This window comes from Dioscorea cayenensis, chromosome 5, assembly GCF_009730915.1.
Source record: "Dioscorea cayenensis subsp. rotundata cultivar TDr96_F1 chromosome 5, TDr96_F1_v2_PseudoChromosome.rev07_lg8_w22 25.fasta, whole genome shotgun sequence".
NCBI lineage: Eukaryota > Viridiplantae > Streptophyta > Magnoliopsida > Dioscoreales > Dioscoreaceae > Dioscorea > Dioscorea cayenensis.
The window spans coordinates 2,013,016-2,027,742 of record NC_052475.1 but is presented as its reverse complement, the minus strand read 5'-3'; the positions used below and the strand labels follow the sequence as shown (position 1 = coordinate 2,027,742).

At 34.6% G+C, this 14,727-nt stretch overlaps 1 protein-coding gene across 1 annotated transcript; it reads right to left on the bottom strand.

The window, feature by feature from the left end:
• Nucleotides 1-1,957: 1,957 nt before the first annotated feature.
• On the bottom strand, nucleotides 1,958-3,563 carry LOC120261716 (protein FLOWERING LOCUS T-like). The gene is made up of 3 exons (XM_039269698.1): nucleotides 2,842-3,563; nucleotides 2,278-2,318; nucleotides 1,958-2,178 (listed from the first exon to the last, which is right to left on the bottom strand). Exons 1-3 carry the CDS (start codon nucleotides 3,201-3,203, stop codon nucleotides 1,958-1,960), a joined length of 624 nt encoding a protein of 207 aa, XP_039125632.1. The 5' UTR covers nucleotides 3,204-3,563.
• Between the last annotated feature and the right edge of the window lie 11,164 nt (nucleotides 3,564-14,727).

Sequence of the window (14,727 nt, the reverse complement as noted above, 5' to 3'; positions counted from 1 at the left end):
CTCTACCAGCATGTTCTGTAACGCTAGGAATCGGTGTTTGCTCTCTTACAATTTCTACGGTGTATAATGAGTCGAAGTGTATTGTATCAGTACTTGGGTTACTACCCTTTTTTGGCTTCCACTTGCACCCATACATCAATGCCTAGTGATATATTTGCCCTCTTACAATTTCTATGGTGTATAATGAGCCAAAAGTGTATTGTATTAGTACTTGGGTTGCTACCCTTTTTTGGCTTCCATTTGCACACATACATCAATGGTTAGTGATATATTTATTGGATATTCATTTTAACGAGAGGTTTTTCTGGAAGATAAAAAAATAGAAGGATTTGTGATTGAACTAATCCCTTATGTCTAGTATGTCATTCAAATTATTGTTCACTGCTAATCTGATTGCTGGCCCAAAATTGTCGCAAATGGATTGTTGACAGGTAAGCATTACTCATTTGATTGATTAAAAACCTGGTGTTATATGTATCTTGCGGCGAACTTCTGATCATCTGCACGTGTGTATCAGGTAAAATATCCGTATTTTTAGAAAGTTTTGTTGAATTTGATGCGTGAAAAAGTATGCTCAAATGATTGTTCTCTGTCAAAAAAAATTGTGCAGGTAGCCCCAGGATGCAGCTACATATAACGCTTGTCGAGAATGTAGCAGTGAGTATCTGTCTTGCTTTATTTATCTATTTTGTTGCATGTTCTTTTATCTCCTTGCATGTGTAGATTCTGCTACTTTTCATGGGGATTGTTTTCATTGATGAACTTCTAAAGGGGCACATATTCCTTGACATGTTTGTTTGTGCCTGCTTTCCTTTCAAAACATCAATTCTGGATTTGATTATTTGTCTTTTCTTGATTGGATGTTAGATCTTAATAGGTAATTGCTATGCCTAATCTATTCAGATGAGTTTATAACTTCTCAAAATTATTTTTTGTTCTTGCAGACATGGAGCCACGACTAAACTCTTGTCAAAATATTATATTGCTCAATATGACTTCAATTATTTTTGGCATATGAGAAAAGGTATGTCTGTATAGGCACAGGTGGAGGAATCTAGCCAACTTTTAGGAATAGAGAGAAAGATATCTTAGATGGACAAGCATAACATGCATCAGCACCATGTGCTGTAGACTTAGTAAATTCTTGATTGTTGATATTGTCGTGGAAACTCTTGGTTGCTCCTCAAGCCCATCCACTTAGAGCTTGATACCTTTCACAAAGAAAAACATAGTTAATTCTATGTAAACACCATGAATAGATAGAAGAGAACCTCTTTGCCAACTCATCTTATGCCTTGAATGAGTGGTTGGTGCTTTCATTTCAAAGTTTAGACTCACGTATAATGTGATTGGTGTAATGGAAAAGTTCTTGGTTTTTTATAAGTTTTCATAATTTCATTGGAGAGGAGCATCAGTGTCTAAGACTCTAAATGATTCTCTACTCTCTAGGTAGGTTTTAGCTAAAGCTGAATGACTTTTTCTAAGGGATCTTTTACATATATACCCCTGTGGAAGCCTTGATTTGCACGTATACCCCCGAGTTCAATCAATTACCTATTATCATTTAATAATGAATGGAACGTAGGTGGAGTGCCTTTTATACTCTTTTTTTGGAAAACTTTAAACATTTAGTATATCTTTTAATAGAAGTATGTAGGATATATGTTTCCCTTTTTCATGGTATGTAATGATTTAGAGTAACAACCCATGGTTAACTACCAGAGGGGTAAATACGTGATGATCTTAACTTTTTGGGGGCATGTTTGAAATCAGAAACTTTATGATGGTATAGTTTCACTTTAGGCTGTTACAAGGATATATATATATATATATATATATGCAATGATCCCTTTGTTTAGTTTTAATGCCAAACCTTTGCTCATGGAGTTATATTCTTTATTAGAGATTAATGTCATATTGCCAGGGAGGATGAGTAGATGAGCTTTGTGAACCTGTTTTACCTTCTACCGCCACAACTATTCTCCCTCTGGCAATTGAAGAACATTGCGGCAACAGGTAGCCCCAGGTTGTAAAGTGCTGCAAAGTCTCTTTTGTTGAAGTTCTGTCGCCATCCAGGTGCATAAATTGTTTGCCGAACATCTTGTTGGAAGAGCACAAACACAATGCGATGAATCCCTGCTGTTGGCCGTGGGTTCTCGTAGCTGACTATTTCATTTCCTGGAAATTAGAAGGCAAATCAAAACTCTGAGATTTATCAGTGAATCAGAAAGGTGAGTATATATATACATATATATTTCTGTCTCTTCTGTCACTTACCAAACCTCGCATTTGTTGATTCCGGTATATCTGTCACCAACCTGGAAGGTCATCACACAGGTTATCACTTTGTTTTCATACATGAATCAAATGAATGCCTCAAGAAAAAAAGCCCAAACATTTTGTCATTAGGATGAAATGCTTTAGTTGTCCTAAATTCGGTTCATGCGACACTTTTTCTAATCATATTGAAAGTGGAGGCTCATGTTACTTTTGATGAGGCCTTAAGGAATCTACTTTACTTAATCCTTTGAACATTGCATTATTTTTCCGAATTTGTTCCTTTTATTTTGACTGTATAATGGGAAAGAATCAAAATACACAAACGTCGCATGAATATCTTTAAGGTCACCTCATTCAAGTTGTAAATTTTATCTGCAGGTTTTAGCTGATTGACTGGATTGATCCAGAGACTTCACCAAATATGTGAGGAAGCGCATGGAATGTATAAGTCACATGCGGTACAAAGGTCAGTTTTCCTGTTCTACTATTTTTATCGATACGGTAAGATCATAATATGCATTCAGCAATCATGAACAACTTACAGAAAGTATAAGAGCTCACCAATGCAGATACTCTCTGTGTGTTGGATTGCTAGGACTCGGTGCATCGGGATCTATCATAACCTTGCACCAAAGATTCACATCACATATGTTTAGTAATCCCGCATCATGAATGAAACACAAAACCATGCACCGACTACTACTACTACTACTTACAAGAGTATAAAGCTTCCTCATGTCATAGCCCCCTATCTCCACCCTTGGCTCATTAACTATAGCAGATGGGCGGAGCTCGGACCCATTAGTGAGCTCCTTGTTATTATAAATCACCCTCAAGGAAGCCGACTTGATGAATGGATCCAAAACATCACCGATCACCCCACCAACAACCAAAGGGTCTCTATCCATCAAGTTCCTCCACATAATTACTGAAAACACTTGGATTTATCTTAAAAGGAACCTTTGATTAGTGTGTGTTTAAATAGAGGGAGATCATGCATGCATAGAGCTCCACTTCCAAGAGTCAGCATTCTCACAAGGAATAGGAATCCTTCCTTTTCCGATTAGAGTAACATTTGTGTAGCTATCATTAGAAATGTGAAGGACTTTTTCTCACCCTTTGGCCTTTAAGGGCTATTGTATGACACGCCAGTGAATCATATCTCCTGCCTACATACTTTTTCATCGTTATATTCTCTTAGATCTGTGTGACATCTTCATCGGCGCATAACATCAATTAGTTAGTGCCTTTGCTTTTTCTTGTTTGACCATTGAATTTTATTTGTTTCACTTGTAGATGAAAGCAGAGAATTCAGCACGAGGTGTTATTTCCAATGGAGCTAGTGAACAAAGACGGATGATATATAGTTTTAGTTTTACTCATCAACTTTGCACAATGGGAATGTTTTAAATGGACGGATTTTTGTACATCGTTCCAGTCGATTGTAATTCACAGATTTGATCCTTTGTTCGGTGTAGTTTTAGTTTTACTCTTTCGTTTTGGATGAGGTGCCATTTTTGTTCATCTATTTCGGTTTGATGAATAAACCTAGAGACTAATTAAAGGTCAGTATTATAAATTAATTTACAAATTAATCTCTCTATACATGGAATGTTTGGCTGTAGAACGACTTTGGGAAGAAGTCTTTATCGAAGTAATTCAAACCACTTCAACGAAATATCTTGATATGAATAAATTGGAATAAGAATAATTTATTGGACAAAACATTTTTTTTATTAAATCGAATGTTATTAATTATTCATTAATTAAAACAATTTAAAAAAGATGTTATTTAAAACATATTAATTATTAATTTAAGGTTGGTTCAAAACTATGATTTGAAGATTTTGTAGAGTTTTAAGTGTAAAAAAAGGGTTATAATCTAGCTTTTAAATCATTTATTTATTCAGTTGTTGTTATTGTTTACCTCCTGTTGTGCAATAAAATTTCTAATACGTGTGTTTTTCAAGTTTAAAGTTATAAATTGTAAATTTTCATAAAAAGGGTTATTAACTTATAGTTATCAAATCATTTTAATGAAATTCAAGTAATTTACATATTTTCTAACCTTGTACAAATACCGTTGACCCTCCATAGCATATATGAATCTCTATTTTTATATTTTAAATAATAATTATTTATTAGAAATCTATAGTTAAAAGCATATTTATTTATATAATTATCATGTAACAGGGATAGGTAAAAATAAAAAAAAATATTTGTGAAAAACACCTCTTATAATTAAAATTCCAATGAAGATCCCCCATTGAGTGGTGACTTCAGAGTCATTATATAAAGGGTAAACTACCCAGATAGTCCCTAAATTATGGGGCTGTTTCTATTTTGGTCACTGAAGTTTGAAAATTTTCAATTGCATCCCTAAACTATCTATTTCCTTTCAATCAAGTCCTCCTGACGAACGGCGTTAACGGCAAGCTGACGTGGCTTGCCACGTCACTGGCAACTTTCCACGTTAGCTTGCCCATAGTTCCAACACGGTTTCATCTCTTTTATCTCTACAGTGAACCTTTTTACTTTCCCTTTTATCTCACTTTCCCTCTCATTCATCCACGAAGGAAGGACTCGATGAGCATGGCGCCGGGGAAGAGACAGAGCAATCGTCGGAGTGGTGTGACGGAGGAGAATAATATTGAGGTAGGTTCCCTTCCCCAAAGCTAGCCCATCCTTTTCTCTTTCCCTGCCCTAGAATAACCTTGTTGTCTGATTTTGGTGTTGATTTTTGTCAAGTTGTTTTGAAACCCTAAAGAACAAGGTGATTTAAGTGTCGATTTTTGTCTCATGAAGTTTGGAGGTGACCATTATATGCCTCTTTTTTTTTTTGGGTCTCTGTGTGATGTAATAGAAATCTAGGTATTTTTATGAGTGTCCTGTAGCCAAATTCAGAGAAAATTTTTATTGTGGAAAGAAATTTCTAATTTAGTTGCCTATATTTCGTATGTATTCTCAATATTATTGGGGATATGGTAATTGTTTGGTGAATGGCATTGAATTTTTATTGCAATTCATTTTAATCTCATTTTAAGCAACATTCAAATACCGGCAGTTTTTAGTTCATCCATTAGTCTATGAAAATCTTACTCGAATAATTTTGATTTTAATCCTTATTAGATGCATGACTGTAGTGTGGCTTGTTCAAATACTACTTGATCTTGCTACTAATTCATAAGATGTAATGATTGGGAATGTTAATACTCCATGTCTCAGAATGCCACCCAACTTTATGTATTACCAAATAAAAAAATAATGAGGATGCATCATAACTTTATTCTAATACTATTGTGCTTTAAACAAAAGGCAAATAATTATCCATGAACTCAAGTATTTTTCACTTGTGCTTATATTCTTGAATTGCCAAATTGTTATGCTTCTATGTTATTTAACTTGGTTTGACAATTGCAAAATTGTTATGAGAGCATTTTCCTAAATTAAGTGGTTATGTTCCTCCTAGTTTTGGATCCTTTAGAATGGATTAGAGACTAGTCAGAAAAATAAAGTTTAGGGATGGAATATTTGTATCATCAGTTGTAATTTTCTTTCAGTGCATGATAGTGGCATATGATTAAAAAAATTTGTAGGTTGATCCTAACTGTCCAGAGGAAGTAATTTCTGCTTGCTTAGGGTTTGACAGTAGACTGTCTGATTGTGAAGAAGATGAGTGTAAGTATGGTTTGCTTTTAATCATTAACAAATTTTCCTTTTAATGTCTTTTCTGCTTTGATGATTCATGATATTTGGGGTTGTATAGGATACTTCTCAAACTATGAATACACAACAAAGCCAGGTTACAGAAGCTGGTTTTGCACATCCACCAAGGCAACAACAAAAGCTGCAAGGGAGACAAGTACCTTTAAGATATATGGAAGGGTTATCTCAAACTGCAAAGTTGGGACTGGGAAAAAGAAAGATGTGTAAATCTGTTGAAAATGCTCAACAACAGGCCACGAAAGATTTGTCGAAGGGTGCACATGAGCAAAAGGACTGCTATTGGGGAGGTTGTGCGCAATGTGGAAGCTTTGGTTAAGCTTTGGATTACAATGCCTAAGTGATTTTGTTGTTTTTTTGTTTGTTTTTTAATCAAACTACAATTACAAAGGTTATGTATTAAATAGTTGGAAACAGATCACATTATACTATCACTTTTGTATGAATGGTTGAAGTTATGTTTTGCTAATATAAATATATATTTTCAAACAAAAATTTGTGCTATCAGCCCATGACTTGTGTTGGCCACTAAAGTTTTGAAATTTTCAATTTCATCCCTAAACTATTGGGTTGTTACTATTTTGGTCACTCAAGTTTTTAAAAACTATGGGGTTGTTCCTATTTTGGTCACTCAAGGTTATAAAATTGCCAATGAATAAACTATGGGCAAGCTGACGTGGAAAGTTGCCAGTGATGTGGCAAGCAACGTCAGCTTGCCGTTAACACAGTTTGTCAGGAGGACTTGATTGAAAGGAAATAGATAGTTTAGGGATGCAATTGAAATTTTTCAAACTTCAGTGACCAAAATATTAACAACCCCATAGTTTAAGGACTATCTGGGTAGTTTACCCTTATATAAACCTCTTTCTGCTGGCTTTCCCAGTTTAAATTTTAGTTCTTTTTTCTCTTCTCGAGCTCGTTTCTCCTCTTGGCCCTTCTCCATCAATGGCAGATGACAAAAGTAAGTTTTTTAGGAGGTTACTAAATTATTACTTTTTTTTTTTTTAAAATTTAGGTATCCCAACTTTGATTTGAACAAAATGTTACCAAGCTTTGGTTTTTTCCCATCGGCATGTCACCCACAATATTCAAGTATAAATAAGCTGATGTGGAGCCCGGAATTTCACAGTCAGCATATGGTTTTTGAAGTGTTTGTCCAGGTAAGTCTTCCACTTCATTAAAAGATGCCACATCATCACCCAACTTTCCACATCACCACACTTGTCACTTGTCAAACAGGGTTTGCCACGCATCACTAAAACCCCATGTTCTTGAGAAATACAAAGGGAGGCAGCAGTCCGATGAACCCATGTCTGAAAATAGATAGAGAGACGAAGAAGGAGAGAGGGTTTTGCTTGCCAGTCTTCCAAACCTAGTCTCGGGGAGAAGAGGGGTTTTGCTTGCTAGTCTCCCAAACCTAGTCTCTTCTCCAGGGGAGAAGAGGGTTTGATCAAGTTCTCACCCGTGGAGAGTTTGTATAGTTTACTAAAAATTTTTATAAGTTTTGTATCCCCATTTGGGTTGTATTCACAATTGCTATTGCTAGACTGGATTATGCAATTATTGGATGAACACATAACTAAGTTGGAGTTTCTTAATTTTTTTTTTAAATTGGAGTTTTTAAAGCTTTAAGGGTTTAATTAAATCAAAACATTTATAATGGTGATGTTGAGGTAATAACATTGCAAATGGAAATGAGTTAAATTTACATTTAAATGAAACTGCATATTTATTGAACTATAGAATATTCTCAAATTTAAATGAAACTACAAAATCACACATGAGGATGAGATGATTTTGCATATCTAAAAAAAATGCAGATTTGGAAATGTTCAAAACTACAACTGCAACTTTGCTGAGATAATATAGCTGGGAAAAATGCAAATGTGAAAATTACATGTAAATTGCAGCTACAACTTTGCTGAGATTATTTTGCAGATTTGGAAAAAATTGCAAATCTGGAAATGATAAAAATTGCAACTGCAAATCTGCAACCTTGCCAAGATGTTTATGCAGATTTAGGAACATAACTGCAGCAGCAACTTTGGCAAAAAGTCACATAACAAAAATTCAAAAAAATTATGAATGCAAGTAATATATAGAAACTGAGAATTACCATTGTTATAATTATTGCACAATTGAAATAGTGCTTTACAAAAATTAGCATTTGAGAGAGTGCTTTACAAAATAGACACTTTACAAAATTGAACAGTATCATCAGTAAGTCAGTTTTACAAAAAGACATAAACATATGGGTCAGTTTTACGAAAATAGGCAATTGAGAGGATGCTTTACAAAATTGAAGAAGAAGAAGAAAATAAGTCTCTAAACATCTATATGGCTCAAGGAGCTTTCTTTTAGGTATCATATACACAAGCAGGGCTCCACTTCCTGGTGGTACCCATATTTTTCTCTTTTTGTCAGCACCACCTGTGCTGAATTCTCTTGCATCTCTATGTCCCACCTGAGACCTTACCTTGGGAACAACTGAAGCATTAGTTGATGTTTTGCTAGCAGGATTTCTTCCACATTGAGCCATTTCCACTGCAAAATCTAACATGATTTTTTTCCCTCTTGACTCTTGCATACTCAGATGAGTTCCTCTTGGAGGCTCCTTTAGGTTTAGCATAATAATAAAATTAACAAAATAATGGATACATAAAATAAAATAAATGATGCAAAAACTCACTTGTGCAGGAACTGTAATCAATTGGCTTGTCTTGCTAGTTGTAGGCAAGTGTGTTGTCTGAACAGGAACTGTAATAAACTGTAAAACATAGGCATGCATTGAAATATGGTCCACACATGTCCAGAAAATATATATTGAGCATGCATTGACAAAAAAAAAAAAAACCTGTGACTGAATTGCCATTGTTAAGTTATTTCTCATTGCCACCTGGTTTGTAGTTAGTTCAACCCTCACTGCAGACTCGTCAGCAGCAGCCTTATAATTTGTAACAGAAAAACCCTTATTAGTTTGGTAATAGATGGAGAAAAGCAGGTCAATGTGCAGTTTTAGATATTCAACATTTAGGGTACACCAAGAAATTGTTTGCAATTGTCTCTGGCTGTGTCTGCCCATCTGATCTTCCTCTTTTTTCCTGGTAGACATGAAAAAAAATAAAATTAACCAAAAAATTATGCCAGTGATACATATCTATAATAAAGGACACTAAGTAATTACCTATTGTGCTCCATGGAACCTCTTATTATGTCCCACGACACCACAAATGCTACATTTCATTTTTATCCCCTTCTTACTAACCTTCCCATGGATGAAGCCACATTTTTTTTATCAAAGTCTTGTCTTCTCATCACTGTTTTCTTGATTCTCCTGTTGTTCATTGGCTGGGGAGGGAAGATGGGACCTTGATCACTCCTTGGCCATGAATGTCTGTTATGTGTATGGTTCAATATGTGCCTATATGTGACCATATAAGTGCTGACCTTGTAATATTAATCAAGGTAGGTTTCAGGCTTTTCCCTATTGTAGTAGGGGAGTAAAATGGTGTGGGTGCAAGGTATACCACTAAGCTGCCATCTCCTATATGAACACATGTGTTTTGCCTTGTCAACCACAAATTGACCATCAGGGACTTCTACTTGGTATTTATCTCCACCTGACTATGTGGTACTGTAAAATCAGCTTAATTGTTTGCACTTTTCAAGCTTCTTCATTTCTCTAGGACAATGGGTGGTAGTTACTTTCTGCATGGTGTCTCTCCTTCTTTGTATTCTCTTCATCAATTGAGTTCTCACCATTGAATTCAATGTAACAATACCTCTTGTCCTAGATTCACAGATGCTACTATTAAAGACTTCACATAGGTTGTTCAAGAGAATGTCACGTTTAAATTGAGATTGGAAATGTGATCTACTTCAATGCTTGGGTTCAATTTTCTTCATATACTCATAAGCTCCTACTGACATTACTTTCAGACCATCCACTGCCCTCTCATAGGCAGAGTTATAGGTTGCCCTAGCATAGGACCAAAGTTGGCCCTTTAATGCTTTGCCTCTAAATGTTTTTTTGAAATTTGTATGAATGTGCCTAACACAATACTTATGTTCACAGTGAGGGAATAACTCACCTATTGCCTGCATTAACCCCTATTGTGTAGTGTTCAAGGTCACATCATCACCCATAGGCACAACACAACAATAACGTCAAAGTAAGAGTAAAATTAGTCCAAACAAAGGAAGCTAAAATAAATCAAGTTAACAGATGATGGAGTAGTTCACTACTCTAGAAATAAATCACATCATCATGCATAGGCACAACACAACAATAAGGTCAAAGCAAGAGTAAAATTAATCCAAACAAAGGAAGCTAAGATAAATCAAGTTAACAGATGATGGAGTAGTTCACTACTCTAGAAATAAATCACATCATCACCCATATGCACAACACAACAATAAGGTCAAAGTAAGAGTAAAATTAGTCCAAACAAAGGAAGCTAAAATAAATCAAGTTAACATATTGAGAAACATGATCATATATGGAATTACATCCCATTAAAAAATTAATAAAGTATAAAATATTGGCATACCTTCTGTCAGTCAGTCATGAAGGCCCATTGGTGGTTGTCAATAATCGTTAGGTCCTGGGCTAGCAGTTGCAAAAAACCAACACCAATTGTCTTTGTCCTCTTTGCTGACAATAGCCGTGCAAAAGGATTGATGCAGTAATTTGCATCTATCCAACAACACTCAACAACTGGCCTCCATACAACCCCTTCGTAGAAAAGACAACCTTTTTTGCAGAAAGCCTTGCATTTTTTCCTAGTGTCAGGCCTAAAGTTCATCGCATACTTATTTTTGATCTCATAACTTTCACTGCCTATTTAAATTGTTTGAATTCCCTAAATTTCATGCCAATTTTAAAGTGGGGGTCCTTCATGTCAACCTCATCATTGAATTCAGAGTACATAGGTCTAGAAGGTATCAACTCCTCCTTATTTGTTGAAGAACAAGACTGCAAATCTTCTGAACCAGCATAGTCAGAATCATGATCACCATCATCACCCAATTTCACCATCCATATTAGTTTTTGCTGTACTTATTCTAACATTTTCTTTTTCTTCATCTATTGACTCATCACTGAAGCTATACTCTGAATCATGAATATCAACCTCCTTATCCACATGTTTTTCTTTTTGACTTCCCCCAACTATAATTTCTTCCAGATTTGCATTATCTAGTTCCTCTTTCTACTCCTCCTCCTCCACATATTTTAATAATGCAACCCCACTAGTTTGACCTATTCCCACTTCTTCATCGTTGGACACATTGACACAATCATCACTTGAATGCCTCACACCACCAGGAAGTCTAATACATACATACATCTCCTTATTCGATCCCACTGACATTGCCATTGCTAGTGCATCGAAGTCAGTTTTGACCTCTTTATAGCCTCCCCCAACACTACTCACATCTAACCACCAAATAGAAGATCCTTCTACATCCAAATAAAATTCCTTGGCCATGCTTTCTAGCTCTAGTTTGGATATAAGGTCAGCAGAACAATAATCTATGTAACCAACAAGACCCTCTATTTCATCCACCTTATAATGTAGCCTTATGGTGAATAACTCAGCATTTGGCACTAAATATTGAGTAATTAGAACAATGAAATACAATTTTAGCAAAGTATAGAACTACAATTAATTAGGGCATATAGAATTAAATTTATTTCATCTTCAGAAGCAATAAACAACTTGAGGAGTAATTAGATTGTTTACCATGCAGGCACTCTCTTAACAAAAATATCAAAACACAATTTTTCTAATCTCAGTAGACAATTAACACCAAGAATATCAAAACACAAGAAATACAAAAATTTTCTTCTACACTTTCATCCTAACCTACATCTTCACAAGATGATAGTTGTGTTTAAAAGCACAAATTTCCCGATCCATTCACTTTAACTTTTCTTTCCCTCCATTTCCCATCAACCAAACCATACTCTTAAGCATATTAATCAAATGTCTCAACTCTAGTTATATGCATAACATTGAAGATTCCCCAGCAATCATTCATGTTGGTTAAAGGCAGTAAAAGTACAACAATATGGATACTTCCACAATAAAAAAAAATTACTACCAACAATTGAAACTCCATTGAAAGTGGCGTATAAAAAGTCATAACCCAAAGATGAAGTTGTATGACTTTCACAATTAAATGTAAAGTGTAAAGTGCAACAGCTTTCAAATAATTCCCAGCTTTGAAGTAACAAACACCAGTGCATTTTCTATGATCATCACAATTAAATGTACTCATATGGCACCTAGAGAAATAAAAAATTAAATAAAAAAAACAACAATAGTGTATACTAACTCTAACAACATAAGAAAGAAGAAAGACATCATTTTTCACATTTCCCCTTTTCAATTCTCACTGCCAACAAACATTTTAAGAATCAGAGCTCAAAATCAATAATGAAAACAAATGACTAAGTTCACATAGAAACTTTTCATGCAATAAGCAACATCAAGATAGTAAAATTAAACGACTACTATGAATCAAAACAACTCTCTCATGGATTGTGAAAAAAAAGATCAATGCACGGAAGAAACCAAACCACACAACAACTTAATAATAAAATTACACACCACCTTAATGTGTGCAAAAAACAACAAACTAAGTAATTTCAACATCCTTTTAACCTAGCACATAGAATATTATTTCATCCTAACTAAATAATAAACACTAAACACTTGATTTGAAGTTCATCCTTTATTACAACACAAAACATAGACACTATACTTGCAAGACGAGTTTCTAGTTTGGAGAAGGGCACTTACAGTAAGCCGGGCTTCGTTCGACTGGTGGCATACCTCCCAATTAACAACCATTTTTACTACTGAGATAATCCTCTGGTCAAACGCAACAACAACCACAAGCCTCTTCTCCCTGAGGCTAGGTTTGGGAGACTGGCAAGCAAAACTCCTCTCCTCCCCGAGACTAGGTTTGGGAGACTGGCAAGCAAACCCTCTTCTCCCTCTTCATCTCTTTATCTATTTTCAGGTATGGGTTTATCGGACCAATACCTCCCTCTGTATTTCTTAAGAACATGGGATTTTAGTGACACGTGGCAAACCATGTTTGTCATGTGACAAGTGTAGTGATGTGGAAAGTTGGGTGGTGATGTGGCATCTTTTAATGAAGTGGAAGACCTACCTGGACAAACACTTCAAAAACCACATGCTGACTATGAAATTCCGAGCTCCACATAAGCTTATTTATGCCAGAATATTATGGGTGACTTGCTAGTGGGAAAAAAAAAAATCAAAGTTTGGTAACCCTTTTTATTCAAATCAAAGTTGAAATACCTAAATGAAAAAAGATAATAGTTTGGTAACAGCCTGAAAAATTTACTCTGGATGACAATAATCCAAAAACGTCTATGTTTTCTCCTAAATTCATTTGTAATTAGCTCATTCTCATTCTCAGTTATTTCTATTCTTTAATATTATTATTTTTCTAATTTTATTTTCTCTTGGATGCGTAATAAAATGGTGGAATAAGGATTAAGATTGTAGCATGTTCTTATTGATCCAATTCTTGAATCGGAAGTGATGTTTAATTTGTTTTATTGGTATGTTTCAATTAGTATGTTTCATTCTTAATTGTATTGTTTTCTTGTGATGTTTTCTTGTGATGCTATCTTGCCATCTTATTGAGTTCATGTTCATAGTTTTCTTGGTATGTTCTAATGATTCTTGTTTTGGGAAATGAAGAAACTTCTATACTATTGCCTAATTGGAGATGAGCCGAAACAACAAGATGAACAAGAACAACCATTGTTTTCTTTGTTATATTTGTTTACTTTGTCACAAATGCATTCTTAATAAAAACGAAACCCTAGTTGCAATTGGAAATTTTTTTAAGATCTTTAGGAGCTTTGTCAAATTATCCTCAATCTTGAGAAAGTTTTATTGATATTGGCCTTCATTCGTCATTATTCATATTCTTGATTAGCTTCCTTATTAGAGCTGTTTCTTCTCCTGTTAATAAAATCTAATTAGCTTTTGAAATGGGTAAGTTAAGATAACCCAACAGCTTTACACAATGTTTTATTTATTTATGCTTCTTTGGCACAAGCCCTTTTTTAATGAATAAAATGGTTTTAGAACAATTGCGGTAAATATTAAAAAAAATTAAGGTATGTTAAAAAACACAGAATCACCTGTATTTCCTATTTGCATGCTTTTCATTTTACTATACGCAATTTAGGTAGAATACCTTATTTAGTCTCTTTAATATAGTCAATATGTCCCTTTAGTCCCTCTAATATGATTTGTCTTTAGGAGGTTCCTGTATTTTAATTTTTGAAAAATATAAATCTCTATCCCTAATATAATTTGTCTTTAGGAGGTCTTATGAAGACTTAAATTTTTCAAAAATTAAAATACAGGAATCTCTTAGGGACAAATCATATTAGAGAGAGTAAAAAGACAAATTGACTATGTTAGAGAGATTAAATATGATATTTTACCTATATTTTACAAGATTTTGAACCCACCTCTAAAATAAGCATGTGGCATCACAACATTACCAAAAACAATTGACAACTAAAAATGCGGATGTCATATATACATTGATTTTTAGAAAAATGTTTTCACAGAAATTGACAATTTTGTACCGTCTTACTCTCTCACTCTCACAAGCCTGTGTAATTAATTTCTCCAGGTGTTGAAGGATTGTCAAGAGCTTCACTGG